This window comes from Stegostoma tigrinum, chromosome 21 (assembly GCF_030684315.1).
Source record: "Stegostoma tigrinum isolate sSteTig4 chromosome 21, sSteTig4.hap1, whole genome shotgun sequence".
Classification (NCBI taxonomy): Eukaryota; Metazoa; Chordata; class Chondrichthyes; order Orectolobiformes; family Stegostomatidae; genus Stegostoma; species Stegostoma tigrinum.
The window spans coordinates 46,090,274-46,110,067 of NC_081374.1; the positions used below are offsets into that span (position 1 = coordinate 46,090,274).

A 19,794-nucleotide genomic window follows, 5' to 3' on the forward strand; every position below is an offset into this window, starting at 1 on the left:
ACTCGATCTCACAGCTGTACAGGATCACTGCTCGATCACACAGCTGTACAGCTTCTCCATTTGCTCCACCTGCCATGTGCTACCTGCTCCCTCTCTCTTCTTCCTTATCCCAGTGTTGTTGTTTTGATCTAATTTTTCCCTAAGTTCCAAAACAATGCAACAGTTGGTTAAACTGCAATTTCTTCTCAAAGAATTTGAGGAAATCAGTGTACAACAGTGAAAATACCTCAAAAAAAGGAGCAGCTCTTAGACACAACTTTTCCCATCCTCCATCTTGCATTATACAGAATTCCTGATGGAGGGAAGGTCATTGATGAACCAGCTGAAGATGGTTGGGCCTCGGGACACTACCCCGAGGAACTTCTGCAGAGATGTCCTGGACCTGATATGACTGACCTCCCACAACTATGACCATCTTCCTATGTGCCAGGTGTGATACAACCCAGCGAAGAGTGTGCCGCCTGATACCCATTGGTACAAGCTTTCCTAGGGCTCCTTGATTTCTACACTCAGTCAAATGTAGCTTCAGTGTCAAGGCCTGTCATTCTCACCTCTCCTCTGCAATTCAGCTCTTTTGTCTATGTTTGAACCAAGGCTGCAATGAGATCAGGAGCTGAGTGGTCCTGGCAGAACCCAAACTGGGCGTCACTGAGCAGGTTATTGCTGAGCAGGTGCTGCTTGATAGCACTGTTACTGACACCTTCCATCACTTTACTGATGGTCGAGAGGGGACTGATGGGGCGGTAACTGACCGGGTTGGATTTATCCTGCTTTTTATGTACAGGAGATATCTGGGCAATTTTCCACATTATTGGGTAGATGTCAGTGTTGTAACTGTAATGGAATAGCTTGACCGGGGGAGCGGCAAGTTCTGGAGCACGAGTCTTCAGTACTATTGCCGGAATGTTGTCAGGGCCTGTGGGCTTTGCAGTATCCAGTGTCTCCATCCATTTCTTGATATCTTGTGGAGTGAATTGAATTGGCTGAAGACAGATATCTGTAGTGCTTGGGACCACTGGAGGAGGCTGAGAGGGATCGTCCACTCAGCACTTCTGGCTGAAAGATTACAAAGAACAAAGAATATACTTCTTGCCCTTTCGATTGCTGTGAATGCTTCAGCCTTATCTTTTGCACTGATGTGCTGGGCTCTTCCATCATTGAGGATGGGGATATTTGTGGAGCCACCTCCTCCAGTGAGTTATTTAATCATCCACTATTTTTCATGCCTGGATGTGGCAGCACTGCAGAGCTTAGCTCTGATCCATTGATTGTGAGATTGCTTAGCTCTGCCTATCACTTGCTGCTTTCGCTGTTTGGTGTGCAAGTAGTCCTGTTTGGTGGCTTCACCAGGTTGATACCTCATCTTCAGGCACACCTGGTGCTGCTCCTGGCATGCCCTCCTGCATCCTCCACTGAACCAGGGTTGATCCCCTGGCCTGATGGTAATGGTTGAGTGGGGGATATGCTGGGCCATGAGGTTACAGATTGTGTTGGAGTACAATTCTGCTGCTGTCGATGGCCCACAGCGCCTCATGGATGCTCAGTATTGAGTTGCTCAGTGTGTGCGAAGTCTGTCCCATGTAGCATGGTGATAGTGATACACAACACAGAGACTGTTCTCCACATGAAGTGAGACTTCATCTCCACTCTTACCGATACTGTCATGGACAGAAGCATCTGCAGCTGGTAGTTTGGTAAGGATGAGGTCAGCTCTGCTTTCCCCTCTTGTTGGTCCCCTCACCGCCTGCTGCCCAGCCAGTCCTGGTGGTGAACATTGAAATCCCACACCCAGTGTCTGCCCACTGTGAGCCCCACCCACCCACTGGGTCCACACCCACCCAATGTGTCCATGTCCTGTGCACTGGGGCAGTGGGAATGTTCAGGCCCAGCCTCACTGTGGGACAGTGAATGCCTGTGGTTCCCAATCTCAGGAAATTCCTGATGAACAGCAGGAACGGGAACTGGGATGGGATTTGGGATTCAGGAGCCAGTGAGTGAGTGAATCTGAGAATGAATGTCTGTGGTGACCCTTCCCTCTGTCAGTGACTCTCTCTCCCCGTCTGTCTGATCCTTTGGTTTTCTCTCTGTGCAGGGAACAGAAAGAGGCCATCGCTGAGATGGAGAAGCTGAAAGTGACCAATCAGGAGCTGGAGACGAGGCTGGAACAGGTCCAACAGGATCTTCAGGAAGCTCGGGATCGGCTGGTAGATCAGGAGGAAGCAGCTCACCGAGAGGAGAGGGAAAGGTAAGAGAGCCAGTACCCACTCCATCGAGCCCACAGCCTGCACACAGTGTGTCACACAGCATGGTGCATGTGACTGTGAGCTGGAGAGGAAGTGCTCAGCTGTTCTGTGTTTGACTTTATCTGTCTGTTTATTTTTGGGGTACATCGGTGCTCGATATGTTAAGCCTGGGTGTGGGCCCAGAGAAACATAACCCACCTGTAGACAGAGCTGGAAGCTGGGGTTGGAGCATGGAGCAGACATTTTAAAGTAGAGAACACGGTGGCTCAGTGGCTAGCACTGCAGCCTCACAGCACCAGGGACCCGGGTTCGATTCCTGCCTCAGGCGACTGTACAGAGTCTGCACGTTCTCCCCGTGTCTCTGTGGATTTCCTCCGGGTGCCCCGATTTCCTCCCACAGTCCAAAGATGTGCAGGCTAGGTGGATCAGCCATGGGAAATAGTCCGTAGTGTTCAGGGGTGTGTGGGTTATGTGGGCACGGATCTGGGTGGGATAATCTGTGGCTCGGTGTGGACTTGTTGGGCTGAATGGCCTGGTTCCACACTGTAGGGATTCTATGATATGAGAACATTGATCTGTACAGCACAGTCCAAACCCTTTGGCCCACCAAATCTGTGCCGACCATGATGCAATTCTATACCAATACCATCTGGTTGCATGTGGTCTGTATCCATCAATTCCCAGTCTGTTTATGTGTTTGTCCAAATGCCTGTTAAACATTTCAATTGTATCTGTTTCTACCACCTCTCTTGGCAGTTGGCTGCAAGCACACTGTATGGATAACTTCCCTCACACAGCTTTAAACATTCTGCGTCTCACCTTAACCCTATGCCCTCTGCTGTGTGACATTTCCACACTGTGAAAAAGTCTGACCATTACACCCTATCCATGCCACTCATAATTTTACATTCGTTCATTCACGTATCCCTCAGCCTCTGACTTTCTAGCGAAACAGCAAAGTTTGTCCAAACTCTCCTTATAGCTGATGTGTGATAAACCTCTTATGCATCCAGTCCACGGCCTCCTCATCCTGCCAATAGTGCGGCGACCAAAACTGCGCACAGTACTCCAAATGTGGCCGAACTAATGTTTATATAGCTGCAACATGCCTTGGCAACTTTCATACTCAGTGCCCCCACTGATAAATCAAGCATCTTCAGCATCTTATCCACTCGTGTTACCACTTTCAGGGAGGTATGCACTTGCATGAGAGGAGACTGTCCGCGCTCTGAATGCTCCTGCTATTTGCTGTCAACTTACCTTTGCTTTTGACCTCCCGAAATGCATCACCTGACACTTGTCCAAAGTAAACATCACCAGCCATTTCTGGGCCCAACCTTCCAACTGATCGATATCCTGCTGTATCCTGTGATCACCTTCCTCACTATCCACAGCTGCACCAATTTCTGCGTTGTAGTACTGACAACAAAACCCAGTACAACACAGAAAATAATCATGTCTGCAAACATTTATAGCATAAAATATACAATGTCATAGATAGCCCCCTCACTGTGGGCACCACCCACCCACTGGGAATACACCCACTCAATGTGTTCATGTCCCGTACACAGGGGCAGTGGGAATGTTCAGACCCAGCCTCACCATGGGGACAGTGAGTGCCTGTGGTTCCCAATCCCAGGAAATTCCTCATGAACAGCAGGAATGGGAGCTGGGCTGCGATTTGGGATTCAGGTGCTAGGGAGTGAGTGAATCTGCGAATGAATGTCTGCGGTGACCCTTCCCTCTGTCAGTGACCCTCTCTCCCTGTCTGTCTGATCCTTTGGTTTTCTCTCTGTGCAGTGAACAGAAGGAGGCCATCGCTGAGATGGAGAAGCTGAAAGTGATCAATCAGGAGCTGGAGACGAGGCTGGAGCAGGTCCAACAGGATCTTCAGGAAGCTCGAGATCGGCTGGTGGATCAACAGGAAGTAGCGGTTCCCCGAGAGGAGAGAGAAGGGTAAGATATTCCCTGAAGGTGGTGTGTCCTACTGAGTGTTTGATCCTGTCTCTCATCATCCATCCCTGGATCCCTCAAACCAACAACTCACACACTTTCCCAGCTCCTTACCCAGGACACACCATAAGACCATAAGACATAGGAGCAGAAATTTAGGCCATTTGGCCCATCAACTCTGTCCTGCCATTCATTTGTGTCCAATAAATTTTTCGCCCCATTCTCCCACTTTCTCCCGGTAACCTTTGAACCTCTTGACTCACATCCTTCATTCGCTGTCCCACCTCCCCCCATGGGGACAGGATTCCCCCACCAGGTTCAGAATGGATTCTTGAATTCCTGAATTCTCCGACCAGCACAGTTACTGGACAGCAGTGATGGTCTGCTGAGCCTTGTAGCTGCTTCAGCCAATCAACTCGTTGAAGATTTACTCTCTGCCTTTCCTTCTCCCACTAGTTTTCCAACTTTTCCTTGACAGTGAAAACAGATCCCAAATCCTCAGCTCACAGACTGACCATTTCCTTAAAAGCTGGAAGTGGAGGAGAAATCTGGCAGGTCTGGCTGCACTGGAGACAGAAACAGAGTTAATGCTTCAGGTCCAGTGTGACCGGTTCAGAACTGAAGAGAAAGTTGATCATTTGATGGATTTTAAGCTGAAGAGAAATGTAGAGACTGCGAGTGGAACAGAAGTAAAGGCCAGGGGAATGTCAAAGGCCAAGTCAGATCACAGTGACGCAGAATGAAATGTAAAGGCAAGGAGACAGCTTGGTCTGTGAGCATCATTTCCAATCCTCTCTGGGCCCACTTGTGGTCGGCTAACATCGTATCACTGCTTAAAAAGAAAGAATGGGAAAGGTTGAGTAATTATTGTCCATAAGTTCCGTGGTGGAGAAATTATTGGAGAAATGATTCTGAGGGACGGGATAAATGTTTGTTCAGAAAGGCATGGGTTCATCACAGTCTGCCAGCGTGGGTTTGTTCAGGGAAGCTTGTATCTGACTAGTGTGATCGAATGGTTGAGACTGTACGAGGACAGTCAATGGGAGGAGTGTGTTGGATATAGTCGATATCAGTTTTAGCAAAGCTTTTTCTATGGCAGCACAATGGGAAGAGGAGCGAAAGCCCATAAAATCTAAGGCAAGCTAGCAAGTTAGATCCTAAAGCAGCTCAGAACGAGGGAGTAAACAGTTATGGTCGGTGGCTGTTTCTGTGTCTGGGAGACTGATTCCAATGGCATTCGCCCAAACCTAAGTCCTACATCCCCTGCTGTTTGTGGAATGCATCAATGATTCGAATGTGAACATAGAGTGGATGATTAAGAAGTCTGTAGATGCAAAAATTGGCTGTGTGGTGTAATGACGGAGATAACTGGAGATTGCAAGATTAAAATGGAGCAAACAAGTATTTGGAGATGGTCGAGAAATGCCATAACCCATTAGGGGACGCAACAAGAGCTGGAAACTGGGATCACGATGGAAAGCTCCTGGTTGGCTGAAAGGCCCCCCTCTATGTTGCACATTTCTACGATTCTAATATGTGTGTAATATAGAATTGCGAAACGTCCCAAAGGATTGTAAAAGTGCAATGTAATTGCAAGTGTCTCTTTTACTCTTCATTCTCTATTGCCTTCACATTGTTACTTTCAGCAGTGCTCAGTCTGTCTCTGAGACCCCTCTCCCTCCTGCCCTGAGACAGAGCTGAAGAAGGGTCTAGGCCCGAAACGTCAGCTTTCCTGCTCCTCTGATGCTGCTTGGCCGGCTGTGTTCATCCAGCTCTACACCATGTTATCTCAGATTCTCCACTGTCTGCAGTTCCTACTATCTCTGATCCCAGCAGCAGTCTCATTGTTTCGGGCCCATTTGTCAAGCACAAAATAACGATGGTCTCTCTCTCTCTCCCATTCCCTCTTTCTCTGAATTTCCTCGACAGGCTTCAGCGAACTCGCTCCATCCGACGCCGTGCAACCCAAAAACCGACCCCCCTGGGAGAGGACCCTGCACTCGCTCACCTGAGGGTCGAAGGTCAGGGTGTGACCATGGCGATGGGCAATGACGGAGATGGAGTCACTGAGGAGCCAGCAGCATCTTTAGGAAGTGACGGAGCAGGAGAGAGAATGAAAGAGGTAGCTGGGCCCAGGGAGCAGGTGTCCCACCGTGAGAGCTGTAGCCAGAGGGAGGGCCTCTGTCCAGCAGGAACTGGATCCCCCCCCCACCTGAGTGCAGTCCCCCACAGAGACATCGAGCTGAGGGACAAAGGGCCCAGGCCAGGCCTGAAACCCCTGTGAATCAGAGACAGTCTCTCACCTCCTGAAGGCCTCACTTTGTGTCAGCTCCAGCTTCAGGGAAAGTTAAACCAAGACAATTCGGGGAAGTGTCATTAACAGAATGACTGACACTTGGCGAGGACCTTAAATTACACAAGTTTCCCCTTGGATTCTGGGGGGAATGTGTTCTGGAATGTAGGTGGGGATATAACTAACTGAAAAATTCCGTCTCCCAGCACTATAGGATTAGAGTCTTTTGGGGAAAACGGGGTGTTTAATTGAGATTGAAGAAGACACAAGGAGAGTCGGGGACAATGTCTGAGAGATAAAGGCTCAGACGAAGTGTACGAACAATGTGAGAGACTGACAACACGAGTGATGGGAGAGATACAGAGTGAGGCTGTGTGAAAGATGTCGATAGATGGTTTACAGAGCACGTGTCGTGCGTTTTACCTTCCTATTGGTGATTGAATGCGGTGCCTGTGTGTGTTCCTGCTCCCAGTTACAGGAGGAGCTTGTCTCTCTGCGCAGTAAGCAGGACGAGGTCATCGCTGAGAACCAAAAACTCAAAGTGACCAAGCAGGAGCTGGAGGCAAAGGTGGAGCAGATCCAACAGGACCTTCAGGAAGCTCGGGATCGACTAATGGATCAACAGGGAGATGCAGCTCACCGAGAGGAGAGAGAAGGGTACGAAACCCCAAATACTGAGCCCTCATCACATGCACTGTGTACAAAACTCCATTTATTGTCTGTTTGATTGTTCTGTGATTGATTGTACAAGTCTGTTTATTTTTACTGTGCCGTCTGGTTGATTGGTTAAGTCTGGATAGGGACTCAGGGTCAAGTAAAGTTAAAGGAACTGGAAGTTAGCATTGGAACATAGAGCAGACACTTTGAACAACTGGAAACATTGTTGATCCCTGCACAGATTGAGACATAAGATTTACAAAGTGTACACATGCCTTTCATTCTGTACATACGCCGCTCACTTCATAGACGCACCATGTACTGCATGGAAAATGTGTCCACACGCGACACACGGTATACACACACTGTACTCACTGTGAACACCGTGAAGAAGTGTAAACGCTCTGTGCGCTACGTACACAGGAGCAGGAGACAAGCCCTTTGGCCCAAACTGGCCCGTGCCCCCCAAACTAACCCCATTTCCCTGAACTTGGCTCATATCCTTCTAAACCTTTAGTCTCCATGTGTTTGTCCAAATGCCTTTTAAATGTTGTTACTGTACCCACCTCCACCACTTCCACTGACAGCTCATTACAGATGTGTACCACCCTCTGTTTAAAAATGTTACCCCTCAGGTTCCCATCTATTCTTTCCCCTCTACCCTTAAACTGATGCCCTCTAGTCCACAATTCCCCAAACCCTGGGAATATATCTGAGTGCATCCACCCTATCCAAGCCTGTCATGTCCTTATACACTTCTGTAAGATCCCACGCCTCAGTCACCTACACTTGAAAGAAAAAGCCCTCATTGGTCCAATCTCTCCCTATAACGCAGTTGCTTGAGCCCTGGTAACATCCTTGTTAACTTCTGCTGCCCTCTTTTCAGTTTAATAACACCCTTTCTACAGCAAGGTGAGCAAAACTGAACACAGTACTCCAAAACGGCCTCGCCAATGTTCTGTACTAATGCAACATAATTTCCCAACGTCTATACTCGGTGCCCTGACTGATGAAGGCCAGTGTGCCAAAATCCTTATTTACTGCCCTGTCTACCTGGGACTCCACTTTCAGAGAGACATGCACCAGAACTCCAATGTGGGGGAGGGTTTAAACTAATGTGGCAGGGGGATGGGAACCAAGTATTGGACAGAAAAGAGGTAGAAATGAAAGCCTGTAGGGAACCAGATAATGGAGTCAGTGTGAATAAAGGGAATAGTAGTCGGGAAGCAGATGATGAACACAAAGGGACAGGTGGTCTGAGGTGCATTTGTTTTAATGCGAGAAGTGGGGTAGATAAGGCACTTGAGCTTACGGCTTGGATCGGTACCTGGAGGTATGATGTTATTGCTATTACTGAGACTTGGTTGAGGGAAGGGCATGACTGGCAACTAGTTGTCCCAAGATATCTATGCTTCAGGCGGGATAGAGAGGGAGGTAAAAGGAGTGGAGGAGTTGCAGTAATGGTCAAAGACAATATCACAGCCGTACTGAAGGAGGGCCCCATGGAGGACTCAAGCAGTGAGGGAATATGGGTAGAGCTCAGAAATAGGAAGGATGCAGTAACAATGCTGGGGCTGGACTACAGGCCTCCCAGTAGTGAGCGTGAGATAGAGGCACAAGTATGTAAACAGATAATGGAAAGGTGTAGGAGAAACAGGGTGGTGGTGATGGGAGATTTTAATTTTCCCAACATTGACTGGGATTCACTCAGTGTTAGGGGTCAAGACGGAGCAGAAGGAGGGTTTTCTAGAGCAGTATGTATGTAGTCCAATTCTGGAAGGGGCCACACTGGACCTGGTGTTGGGGAATGAACCCGGCCAGGTGGTTGATATTACAGTAGGGGACTATTTTGGAAATAGCGACCACAATTCCGTAAGTTTTACAATACTCATGGACAAGGATAGGAGTGGTCCTAAAGGAAGAGTACTAAACTGGGGCAAGGCTGACTATACCAAGATTCAGCAGGATCTGGGGAATGTGGATTGGGAGAAACTGTTTGAAGGTAAATCCACATTTGATATGTGGGAGGCTTTTAAGGAGAGGTTGATTAGAGTGCAGGAGAGACATGTTCCTGTGAAAATGAGGAAGAGAAAAGGCAAGATTAGGGAGCCATGGATGACAGGTGAAATTGTGAGACTCGCCAAGAGGGAAAAGGAAGCATACATGAGGTCTAGGCGACTGAAGACAGACGAAGCTTTGCAAGAATATCGGGAATGTAGAGCAAATTTGAAACGAGGGATTAAGAGGGCTAAGAGAGGACATGAGATATTGCTGGCAAACATGGTTAAGGAAAATCCCAAAGCCTTTTATTCAGATATAAAGGGCAAGAGGGTAACTAGAGAAAGGATTGGCCCACTTAAGGACAAAGAAAGAAAGTTATACGCTGAGTCAGAGAAAATGGGTGACATTCTTAACGAGTACTTTGCATCGGTATTCACCAAGGAGAGGGACATAACAGGTGTTGAGGTTAGGGATGGATGTTTGCTTACTCTAGGTCAAGTTGACATAAGGAAGGAAGAAGTGTTGGGTATCCTGAAAGACATTAAGGTGGACAAGTCCCCAGGTCTGGATGGGATCTATCCCAGGGTGCTGGGGGAAGCGAGAGAGGAAATAGCGAGGGCCTTAACAGATATCTTTGCAGCGTCCTTAGACACGGGTGAGATCCCAGAGGACTGGAGACTTGCTAATGTTGTCCCCTTGTTTAAAAAGGGCAGCAAGGATAATCCAGGTAATTATCGACCGGTGAACCTGACGTCAGTGGTAGGGAAGCTACTGGAGAAGATACTGAGAGATAGGATCTATTCCCATTTGGAAGAAAATAGGCTTATCCGTGATAGGCAACATGGTTTTGTGCAGGGAAGGTCATGTCTTACCAACTTAATAGAATTCTTTGAGGACGTGGCAAAGTTGATTGATGAGGGAAAGGCTGTAGACGTCATATACATGGACTTCAAGGCGTTTGATAAGGTTCCCCATGGCAGGCTGATGGAGAAAGTGAAGTCACATGGGGTCCGGGGTGTGCTAGCTAGACGGATAAAAAACTTTATGGGCAACAGGAGACAGAGGGTAGTAGTAAAAGGGAGTTTCTTAAATTGGAGATCTGTGACCAGTGGTGTTCCACAGGGATCTGTGCTGGGACCACTGTTGTTTGTGATATATGTAAATGATCTGGAGGAAGGTGTAGGTGGTCTGATCAGCAAGTTTGCTGATGACACTAAGATTGGTAGAGTAGCAGATAGTGAAGGGGACAGTCAGAGATTACAGCAGAATATAGATAGACTGGAGAGTTGGGCAGATAAATGGCAGATGGAGTTCAATCCGGGCAAATGCGAGGTGATGCATTTTGGAAGATCCAATTCAAGGGCGAACTATACAGTAAATGGAAAAGTCCTAGGGAAAATTGATGAACAGAGAGATCTGGATGTTCAGGTCCATTGTTCCCTGAAGGTGACAACGCAGGTCAATAGGGTGGTCAAGAAGACATATGGCATGCTTTCCTTCATTGGGCGGGGTATTGAGTACAAGAGTTGGCAGGTCATGTTGCAGTTGTATAGGACTATGGTTCAGCCATATTTGGAGTACTGTGTACAGTTCTGGTCGCCACATTACCAAAAAGATATGGATGCTTTGGAGAGGGTACAGAGGAGGTTCACCAGGATGTTGCCTGGTATGGAGGGTGCGAGCTATGAAGAGATGTTGAGTAGATTAGGATTATTTTCATTAGAAAGACGGAGACTGAGGGGGGACCTGACTGAGGTCTACAAAATCATGAGGGGTATAGACAGGTTGGATAGCAAAAAGCTTTTTCCCAGAGTGGGGGACTCAATTACTAGGGGTCATGAGTTCAAAGTGAGAGGAGGAAAGTTTAAGGGAGATATGCGTGGAAAGTTCTTTACACAGAGGGTGGTGGGTGCCTGGAACACGTTGCCAGCGGAGGTGGTAGACGCAGACATGTTAGCATCTTTTAAGATATATTTGGACAGGTACATGGATGGGCAGGGAGCAAATGGACACAGACCGTTAGAAAATAGATGACAGGTTAGACAGAGGATCTTGATCGGCGCAGGCTTGGAGGGCCGAAGGGCCTGTTCCTGTGCTGTAGGTTTCTTTGTTCTTTGTTCTTTGTTCTTTGTTCCTCTGTACCACTGCACACCTCAAGGCCCGACCATTCACCATGAAACTCCTACCTTGATTTGAATTTCCAGAATGCAACACCTCACACTTATCTTTATTAAAGTTCTTTTGCCATTTCTTGGCCCACTTCTCCAGATGATCAAGATCCTGCTGCAATTTTTGATCACCTTCCTCACTGTCCACGAAACCGCCTGTTTTAGTATCATCCACAAACTTACTAATCATGCCTGATACATTCTCATCCAAAGCATTGATAAAGACAAAAATCAGCAATGGGCCCAGCATTGACCCCTGAGGCACACCGCTAGTCACAGGCCTCCAATCCGATCCGCATCCTTCCACTATTACACTCTGCTTCCTCAATGAAGACAACTCTGTGTCCACTTTACCAGTTCTATTTTGATTCCATACGACCTACTTACTCAAATCATTATATATCACGTGTACCGACCTGCCCTCATCAACCTTCCTGGTCACTGTTTCAAGGAATTCCAACAAATTTGTGAGGCATGATCTCCCAAGCACTATTCAGTTGCAGCCTCACTGTGGGACAGTGAGTCCCTGTGGTTCCCAATCTCAGGAAATTCCTGATGAACATCAGGAATAGGATTTGGGCTGGGATTTGGGATTCAGGTGCCAGGGAGTGAGTGAATCTGAGAATGAATGTCTGCGGTGACCCTTCCCCCTTTCAGTGACCCTCTCTCCCCGTCTGTCTGATCCGTTGGTTTTCTCTATGTGCAGGGAACTGAAAGAGGCCATCGCTGAGATGGAGAAGCTGAAAGTGACCAATCAGGAGCTGGAGACGAGGCTGGAACAGGTCCAACAGGATCTTCAGGAAGCCCGGGATCGGCTGGTGGATCAACAGGAGGAAGCAGCTCACCGAGAGGAGAGAGAAGGGTAAGAGAGCCTGTACATACCCCTCTATTGAGCACATGCTCCTCACATTCCATTTACTGCATATGTACACACCCACTGTGTGTGTACAGTTCAGTAATTGTGTGGCTGCTTATAAAGTCTCCCTGTGGTTGATTGGTCAAGCCTAGATATGGGATCCAGAAAAATTAACCAACTGGTTGATAGACCCAGAGGCAGGTTTGGAACATGGAGCAGACGTTTGAAGCAGTAAAAATAAATCCCGTTCCACGCGAAGAAATCAGTGCAATCTCTGAATAGGTCTGCCACACAGCTCATCACCATTGATGGTCCCTCGCAGATGAGGATGACTCTCTTCTACTCTCAGGGGGATTGTGCAAGTGGATGTACAGACTGATGAGGCTATCACAGGATCTGTTACAGTTGAGAGGGTTGGGGTGCAGGTGGTCATAGGACGGGGTGGGGTGTGGTGCTGATGTGACAGTGCCCTCCATACGCTCCTTGCGCCTGGCTTCCACCTCTTCCCGACGTCAAGCCTTGAGGGGCTCGACACATTCCCGGGAATAGTGATCCTCCTCTTTGGACGGGCAAGAGCTGGTGCTTCCCAGATGTCTGTGGGAATGCCGCACTTTGCCAGTGAGGCCCTAAGGGAATCAATGAAGCTGTTCCAATGGCCACCTAGGGATTGCCTGCTGTGTCGAAGCAGGGAGTAGAGCGCCTACTTGAGGCGGGTTGACTTGGTTGTGCGGACGATGTACCCAACCCGCCGTAACAGAACACGGGTGGACAGTGCCTGGATGCTGCAGATGTTGGCCGGGTCACAGACGCTGGTGTTGGTGTGTCTGTCTTCCCAGTGGAATCACAGGATCTTGTGCAGGCAGTGTCGGTGTCACTTCTCCAGCACCTTGAGGTGTTTGCTGTGGACGGTCCACATCTCAGACCCATACAGGAGGGCAGGAATTATCACAGCTCTGTAAGCCACGAGCTTGGTGTCAGATCTGATGTTATTGTGCCATGTGTATACTGTGTACACAACCCAACCAATCGGTACATACCGGGTCAATGTGCCCACATCCCAAACGCACAGCAAACACAGGGGCAGGGGGAACTATCCAAGCTTAATCTCACAATGATTCAGTCAGCACCTGTGGTTCCTAATCTCAGGGAATTCCTGATGAACTGTGAGAATGGGAGCTGGGCTGGGATTTGGGATTGAGGTGCTATTGAGTGAGTGAACCTGAAAATGAATCACAGTAGTAACCCTTCCCACTGTCAGTGACCCTCTCTCCCCGTCTGTCTGATCCTTTGGTTTTCTCTCTGTGCAGGGAACAGAAAGAGGCCATCGCTGAGATGGAGAAGCTGAAAGTGACCAATCAGGAGCTGGAGACGAGGCTGGAACAGGTCCAACAGGATCTTCAGGAGGCTCGGGATCGGCTGGTGGATCAACAGGAGGGAGCAGCTCACCGAGAGGAGAGAGAAAGGTAAGAGAGCCCTTTTACTGAACCCTCATCACACCCACTGAATACAGACTCCATTTATTGACTGTATATGTATGGTCATGTTTCTGTACCGTTCAATTGTTCTGTGATTGATTGTAGAAGTCTGTTTATTTTTACTGCTCCCTCTGGTTGATTGGTTAAGTCTGGGAATTTGACTCAGGGTCAAGTAAAGTCAAAGGAACTGGAAGTTAGAATTGGAATGTAGAGCAGACACTTTGAACAATTTGAAATGAAAACTATTGCACACGCAGAAATCAATGTGATCTCTGCACAGATTGAGACATAAGATTTACAAAGTGTACACATGCCCTTCGTTCTGTACATGTGCCACTTAATTCATAGACACACCATGTACTGTATGGAAAATGTGTCCACACGCGATACACTGTATACACACTGTACTCACTGTGAACACCGTGAAGAAGTGTAAACGCTCTGTGCGCTACGTACACAGGAGCAGGAGACAAGCCCTTTGGCCCAAACTGGCCCGTGCCCCCCAAACTAACCCCATTTCCCTGAACTTGGCTCATATCCTTCTAAACCTTTAGTCTCCAGGTGTTTGTCCAAATGCCTTTTAAATGTTGTTAATGTACCCACCTCCACCACTTCCACTGACAGCTCATTACAGATGCGTACCACCCTCTGTGTAAAAATGTTACCCCTCAGGTTCCTATCTATTCTTTCCCCTCTTCCCTTAAACTGATGCCCTCTAGTCCGCAATTCCCCAAACCCTGGGAATATATCTGAGTGCATCCACCCTATCCAAGCCTGTCATGTCCTTATACACTTCTGTAAGATCCCACGCCTCAGTCACCTACACTCGAAAGACAAAGTCCTCGTTGGTCCAATCTCTCCCTATAATTCAGTCGCTTGAGTCCTGGCAACATCCTTGTTAATTTCTGCTGCCCTCTTTTCAGTTTAATAACACCCTTTCTACAGCAAGGTGAGCAAAACTGAACACAGTACTCCAATTTTGGCCTCGCCAATGTTCTGTACTAATGCAATATAATTTCTCAACGTCTATACTCGGTGCCCTGACTGATGAAGGCCAGTGTGCCGAAATCCTTATTTACTGCCCTGTCTACCTGGGACTCCACTTTCAGACAGCCATGCACCAGAACTCCAATGTCCCTCTGTTCCACTGCACTCCTTAAAGCCTCACCATTCACCATGAAGCTCCTTCCTTGATTTGAATTTCCAGAATGCAACACCTCACACTTATCTATATTAAATACCATTTGTCATTTTGTGGCCCACTTCTCCAGGATTCTGCTGCAATTTCTGATATCCTTCCTCACTGTCCACAAAACCGCCTACTTTAATATCATCCACAAACTTACTAATCCTGCGTGATACTTTCTCATCCAAAGCATTTATAAAGACAAAAATCAGCAATGGGCCAACATTGACCCCTGAGGCACACCGCTAGTCACAGGCCTCTAGTCCTACATGCATCCTTCCACTATTACACTCTGCTTCCTCAATGAAGACAACTGTGTGTCCACTTTACCAGCACGATATTGATTCCATACGATCTACTTACTCAAATCCAAATGGACTATGTGTACCGACCTGCCCTCACCAACATTCCTGGTCACTGTTTCAAGGAATTCTAACAAATTTGTGAGGCATGATCTCCCAAGCACTATTCAGATGCAGCCTCACTGTGGGACATTGAGCACCTGTGGTTCCCAATCTCAGGAAATTCCTGATGAGCAGCAGGAATGGGAGCTGGGCTGGGATTTGGAATTCAGGTGCCAGGGAGTGAGTGAATCTGAGAATGAATGTCTGCGGTGACCCTTCCCCCTGTCAGTGACCCTCTCTCCCTGTCTGTCTGATCCTTTAGTTTTCTTTCTGTGCAGGGAACAGAAAGAGGCCATCGCTGAGATGGAGAAGCTGAAAGTGACCAATCAGGAGTTGGAGACGAGGCTGGAGCAGGTCCAACAGGATCTTCAGGAAGCTCGAGATCGGCTGGCGGATCAACAGGAAGTAGCGGCTCCCCGAGAGGAGCGCGAAGGGTGAGAGTTTCCCAGGAGGTGGTGTGTCCCACTGAGTGTTTGATCCTGTCTCTCATCATCCATCCCTGGATCCCTCAATCCAAAATCTCACACACTTTCCCAGCTCCTTATCCATCCCAACATGCTCCAATCACAGTCCCCCATTCCTCCATGGGGCAGGATCCCCTACCAGCTTCTGATTAGATACTGGAATTCCTGAATTTTGTCCCCAGCGCTGTTACATCGCAACAGTGCTGGGCTGTTTGACCCTTGCAGCCGCCTCAGCCAATCAAGCTATTGGAGGGGAAATCAGATTAAATTTTATCCTGGTTTTATTTTGACTCCTTTCCACCAATGAGAAGAAAGGATGGGCTGGCAGATAGTGGTTGGAAGGACATAGGATCATGAGCAGGAGGTGGCCATTCAGCCTCTCTAGCTTGTTCTGCTACTTAATACAAACATGGCCGCTCTCATTCAGCTCCAACTCCACTTTCCTGGCTGCTCCCCATTAATCTCCACAAATTAAAAACCCAGCTATCTACTCCTTACATTTACTCGGTGTCCCCGCATCGATTATACACCGAGTTAGTGAATTCACAGATTCACGGCCCTTTGAGAGAAGTAATTTCTCTTTAATTCTGCTACTCCTTACCCTGAATCTATCATCTCTCATTCGAGGTTGTTCCACATGAGGAGACTTCCTCTCCTTGTCTAAGATAACAAGGTCTGGAGCTGGATGAACACAGCAGGCCAAGCAGCATCAGAAGAGCAGGAAAGTGTTCATCCAGCTCCACACCTTGATATCTTGGATTTTCCAGCATCTGCAGTCCCTACTATCTCTCTCTATGTCTACTTTGTCAATCCCCTCTCAGCATCTAATGTACCGCAGTTGGATCTCCTGTCATTCTTCTAAATCCCTGACAGTATCAGCCGAATCTGCACGATCTCTCTCCATATGACAAACTGCTCGTGTCTGGAATTAATGTAGTGAACCTCCTCTGAACTGACTCCAACACAACTACATCGCTCTTCAAGTAAAAGGATCAAAACTATACACAATACTCAAGATGCAGTCTCATTAATTACAATGTAAGAACTCCTGTTGAACACAAATTAATGATGCTCTCTCTCTCCCATTCCCTCTTTCTCTGAATTTCCTCGACAGGCTTCAGCGAACTCGCTCCATCCGACGCCATGCGAACCAAAAACCGACCCCCCTGGGAGAGGACCCTGCACTCGCTCACCTGAGGGTCGAAGGTCAGGGTGTGACCATGGCGACGGGCGATAACGGAGATGGAGTCACTGAGGAGCCAGCAGCACCTTTAGGAAGTGACGGAGCAGGAGAGAGAATGAAAGAGGTAGCTGGGCCCAGGGAGCAGGTGTCCCACCGTGAGAGCTGTAGCCAGACGGAGGGCCTCTGTCCAGCAGGAACTGGATCCCCCCCCCGAGTGCAGTCCCCAACAGAGACACTCAGGTCTCCTCATTGAGCTGAGGGACAAAGGGCCCAGGCCAGGCCTGAAACCCCTGTGAATCAGAGACAGTCTCTCACCTCCTGAAGACCTCACTTTGTGTCAGCTCCAGCTTCAGGGAAAGTTAAACCAAGACAATTCGGGGAAGTGTCATTAACAGAATGACTGACACTTGGCGAGGACCTTAAATTACACAAGTTTCCCCTTGGATTCTGGGTGGAATGTGTTCTGGAATGTAGGTGGGGATATAACTAACTGAAAAATTCCGTCTCCCAGCACTATAGGATTAGAGTCTTTTGGGGAAAACGGGGTGTTTAATTGAGATTGAAGAAGACTCAAGGAGAGTCGGAGACAACGTCTGAGAGATAAAGGCTCAGACGAAGTGTACGAACAATGTGAGAGACTGACAGAACACGAGTGATGGGAGAGATACAGAGTGAGGCTGTGTGAAAGATGTCGATAGATGGTTTACAGAGCACATGTCGTGCGTTTTACCTTCCTATTGGTGATTGAATGTGGTGCCTGTGTGTGTTCCTGCTCCCAGTTACAGGAGGAGCTTGTCTCTCTGCGCAGTAAGCAGGACGAGGCCATCGCTGAGAACCAAAAACTCAAAGTGACCAATCAGGAGCTGGAGGCAAAGGTGGAGCAGATCCAACAGGACCTTCAGGAAGCTCGGGATCGGCTGGTGGGCCAACAGGGGGAAGCAGCTCACCGAGAGGAGAGAGAAGGGTAAGCGAGCCAGTACACACCCCGAGACTGAGTACATGCCCCTCAGTGTGCACGCATTCCATTTACTGCATGTGTGCACACCCACTGTGAATGTCTCATTCAGTTGTTCTGTGGTTGATTGCAGAAGTCTCGTTCCTTCCAATGCATGCTGTGGTTGATAAGGGGTCCAGGAAAATTAAACAATTGGTTGATGGACCCAGAGTCAGATTTGGAACATGGAGCAGATGTTCAAAGCAGTAAAAATAAAACTTGTTCCACACAAAGAAATAAGTGTATTCTCTGTACAGGTCTGAGACACAAACGATACACTGTGTACACAACCCAACCAACCAGTGCAAACCGGGTCAATGTGCCCACCTCCCAAACGCACAGCAAACACAGGGGCAGGGGGAACTATCAAAGCTTAATCTCACAATGATTCAGTCAGCACCTGTGGTTCCCAATCTCAAGAAATTCCTGATGAATATCAGAAATGGGAGCTGGGCTGGGAATTGGGCTTCAGGGGCCAGTGAGTGAGTGAAGCTGAGAATGAATGTCTGCAGTGACCCTTCCCCCTGTCAGTGGCCCTCTCTCCCTGTCTGTCTGATCCTTTGGTTTTCTGTCTGTGCAGGGAACAGAAAGAGGCCATCGCTGAGATGGAGAAGCTGAAAGTGACCAATCAGGAGCTGGAGACGAGGCTACAGCAGATCCAACAGGATCTTCAGGAAGCCCGGGATCAGCTGGTAGATCAACAGGAGGAAGCAGCTCAGCGAGAGGAGAGAGAAGGGTAACGGAGTAGCTTGTCCCACTGAGAGCTTGATCCTCTCGTTCGTTCACTCATAAGGGCGGTACGGTGGCTCAGTGGTTAACACTGCTGCCTCACAGCACCAGAGACCCAGGTTCGATTCCACCCTCAGGCGACTGTCTGTGTGCAGTTTGCACATTCTCCCCGTGTCTGTATGGGTTTCCGCTGGGTGCGCCGGCTTCTTCCACAATTCAAAGATGTGCAGGCTAGGTGGATTGGCCATCGGAAATTGCTCATCGTGACTAGGGTGGGAAATGCAGTCATACAGTAGGGGATGGGTCAGAGTGGGATGGACTCAGAAGGGGCGGTGTAGACTCGATGGGCCAAATTGCCTGCTTCTACCCTGAGAGGACTCTGTGAATTCCCCTCCCTGGATCCTCCATTTGATGCATCACACATGATCCCAGCTCCTTACCCAGCCGCACATGCTCCAATCACTGCACCCCTGCCCCATACACCCATGTGTGTGAATCCTGGAATTCCTGAATTGTGCTCCCAGCAGAGCTTCATGGCAACAGTGATGGGCTGATTGACTCCTGGAGCTGCTTCACCCAATCAACTAAGTCAGGCCTTTATCTAGTTTATTTTTATACTGACTATACATCGTGTTCCATTCTTCCTCTGGTTGAGGGGAGGTGAGTGGATGTGTTTGGAGCATCGGTCGTATTCCTGTTCAGCACAAAATAACATTTCTCCCTCTCTCGCTCTCTCTTTCGCTCCCCCATTCCCTCTTTCTCTGAATTTCCTCGACAGGCTTCAGCGAACTCGCTCCATCCGACGCCGTGCGACCCAAAAACCGACCCCCCTGGGAGAGGACCCTGCACTCGCTCACCTGAGGGTCGAAGGTCAGGGTGTGACCGTGGCGACGGGCAATGACGGAGATGGAGTCACTGAGGAGCCAGCAGCATCTTTAGGAAGTGACGGAGCAGGAGAGAGAATGAAAGAGGTAGCTGGGCCCAGGGAGCAGGTGTCCCACCGTGAGAGCTGTAGTCGGAGGGAGGACCTCAGTCCAGCAGGAACTGGTTCCCACCCCCGAGTGCAGTCCCCAACAGAGGCACTCAGGTCTCCTCATCGAGCTGAGGGACAAAGGGCCCAGGCCAGGCCTGAAACCCCTGTGAATCAGAGACAGTCTCTCACCTCCTGAAGGCCTCATTTTGTGTCAG

At 48.6% G+C, this 19,794-nt stretch overlaps 1 protein-coding gene across 9 annotated transcripts in view; it reads left to right on the forward strand.

The window, feature by feature from the left end:
- The window catches only part of LOC125462699 (restin homolog), a 120,474-nt gene that overhangs the window by 68,806 nt on the left and 31,874 nt on the right, over positions 1–19,794 (forward strand). For 7 of the 9 annotated variants that reach the window (XR_009447020.1, XM_059653493.1, XM_059653497.1 and 4 more), the window contains 11 exons: positions 2,093–2,245; positions 4,044–4,199; positions 6,126–6,318; positions 6,962–7,146; positions 12,022–12,177; positions 13,479–13,634; positions 15,515–15,670; positions 16,815–17,007; positions 17,663–17,847; positions 18,458–18,613; positions 19,385–19,577. Coding sequence is in view for 8 of the 9 variants with exons in the window: in XM_059653493.1 (XP_059509476.1) it covers positions 2,093–2,245; positions 4,044–4,199; positions 6,126–6,318; positions 6,962–7,146; positions 12,022–12,177; positions 13,479–13,634; positions 15,515–15,670; positions 16,815–17,007; positions 17,663–17,847; positions 18,458–18,613; positions 19,385–19,577 (1,882 nt within the window). In the remaining variant the exon portion in view is untranslated. The remainder of the gene's footprint in view (positions 1–2,092; positions 2,246–4,043; positions 4,200–6,125; positions 6,319–6,961; positions 7,147–12,021; positions 12,178–13,478; positions 13,635–15,514; positions 15,671–16,814; positions 17,008–17,662; positions 17,848–18,457; positions 18,614–19,384; positions 19,578–19,794) is intronic. The other 2 variants (XM_059653498.1, XM_059653500.1) reach the window with 2 other exon arrangements.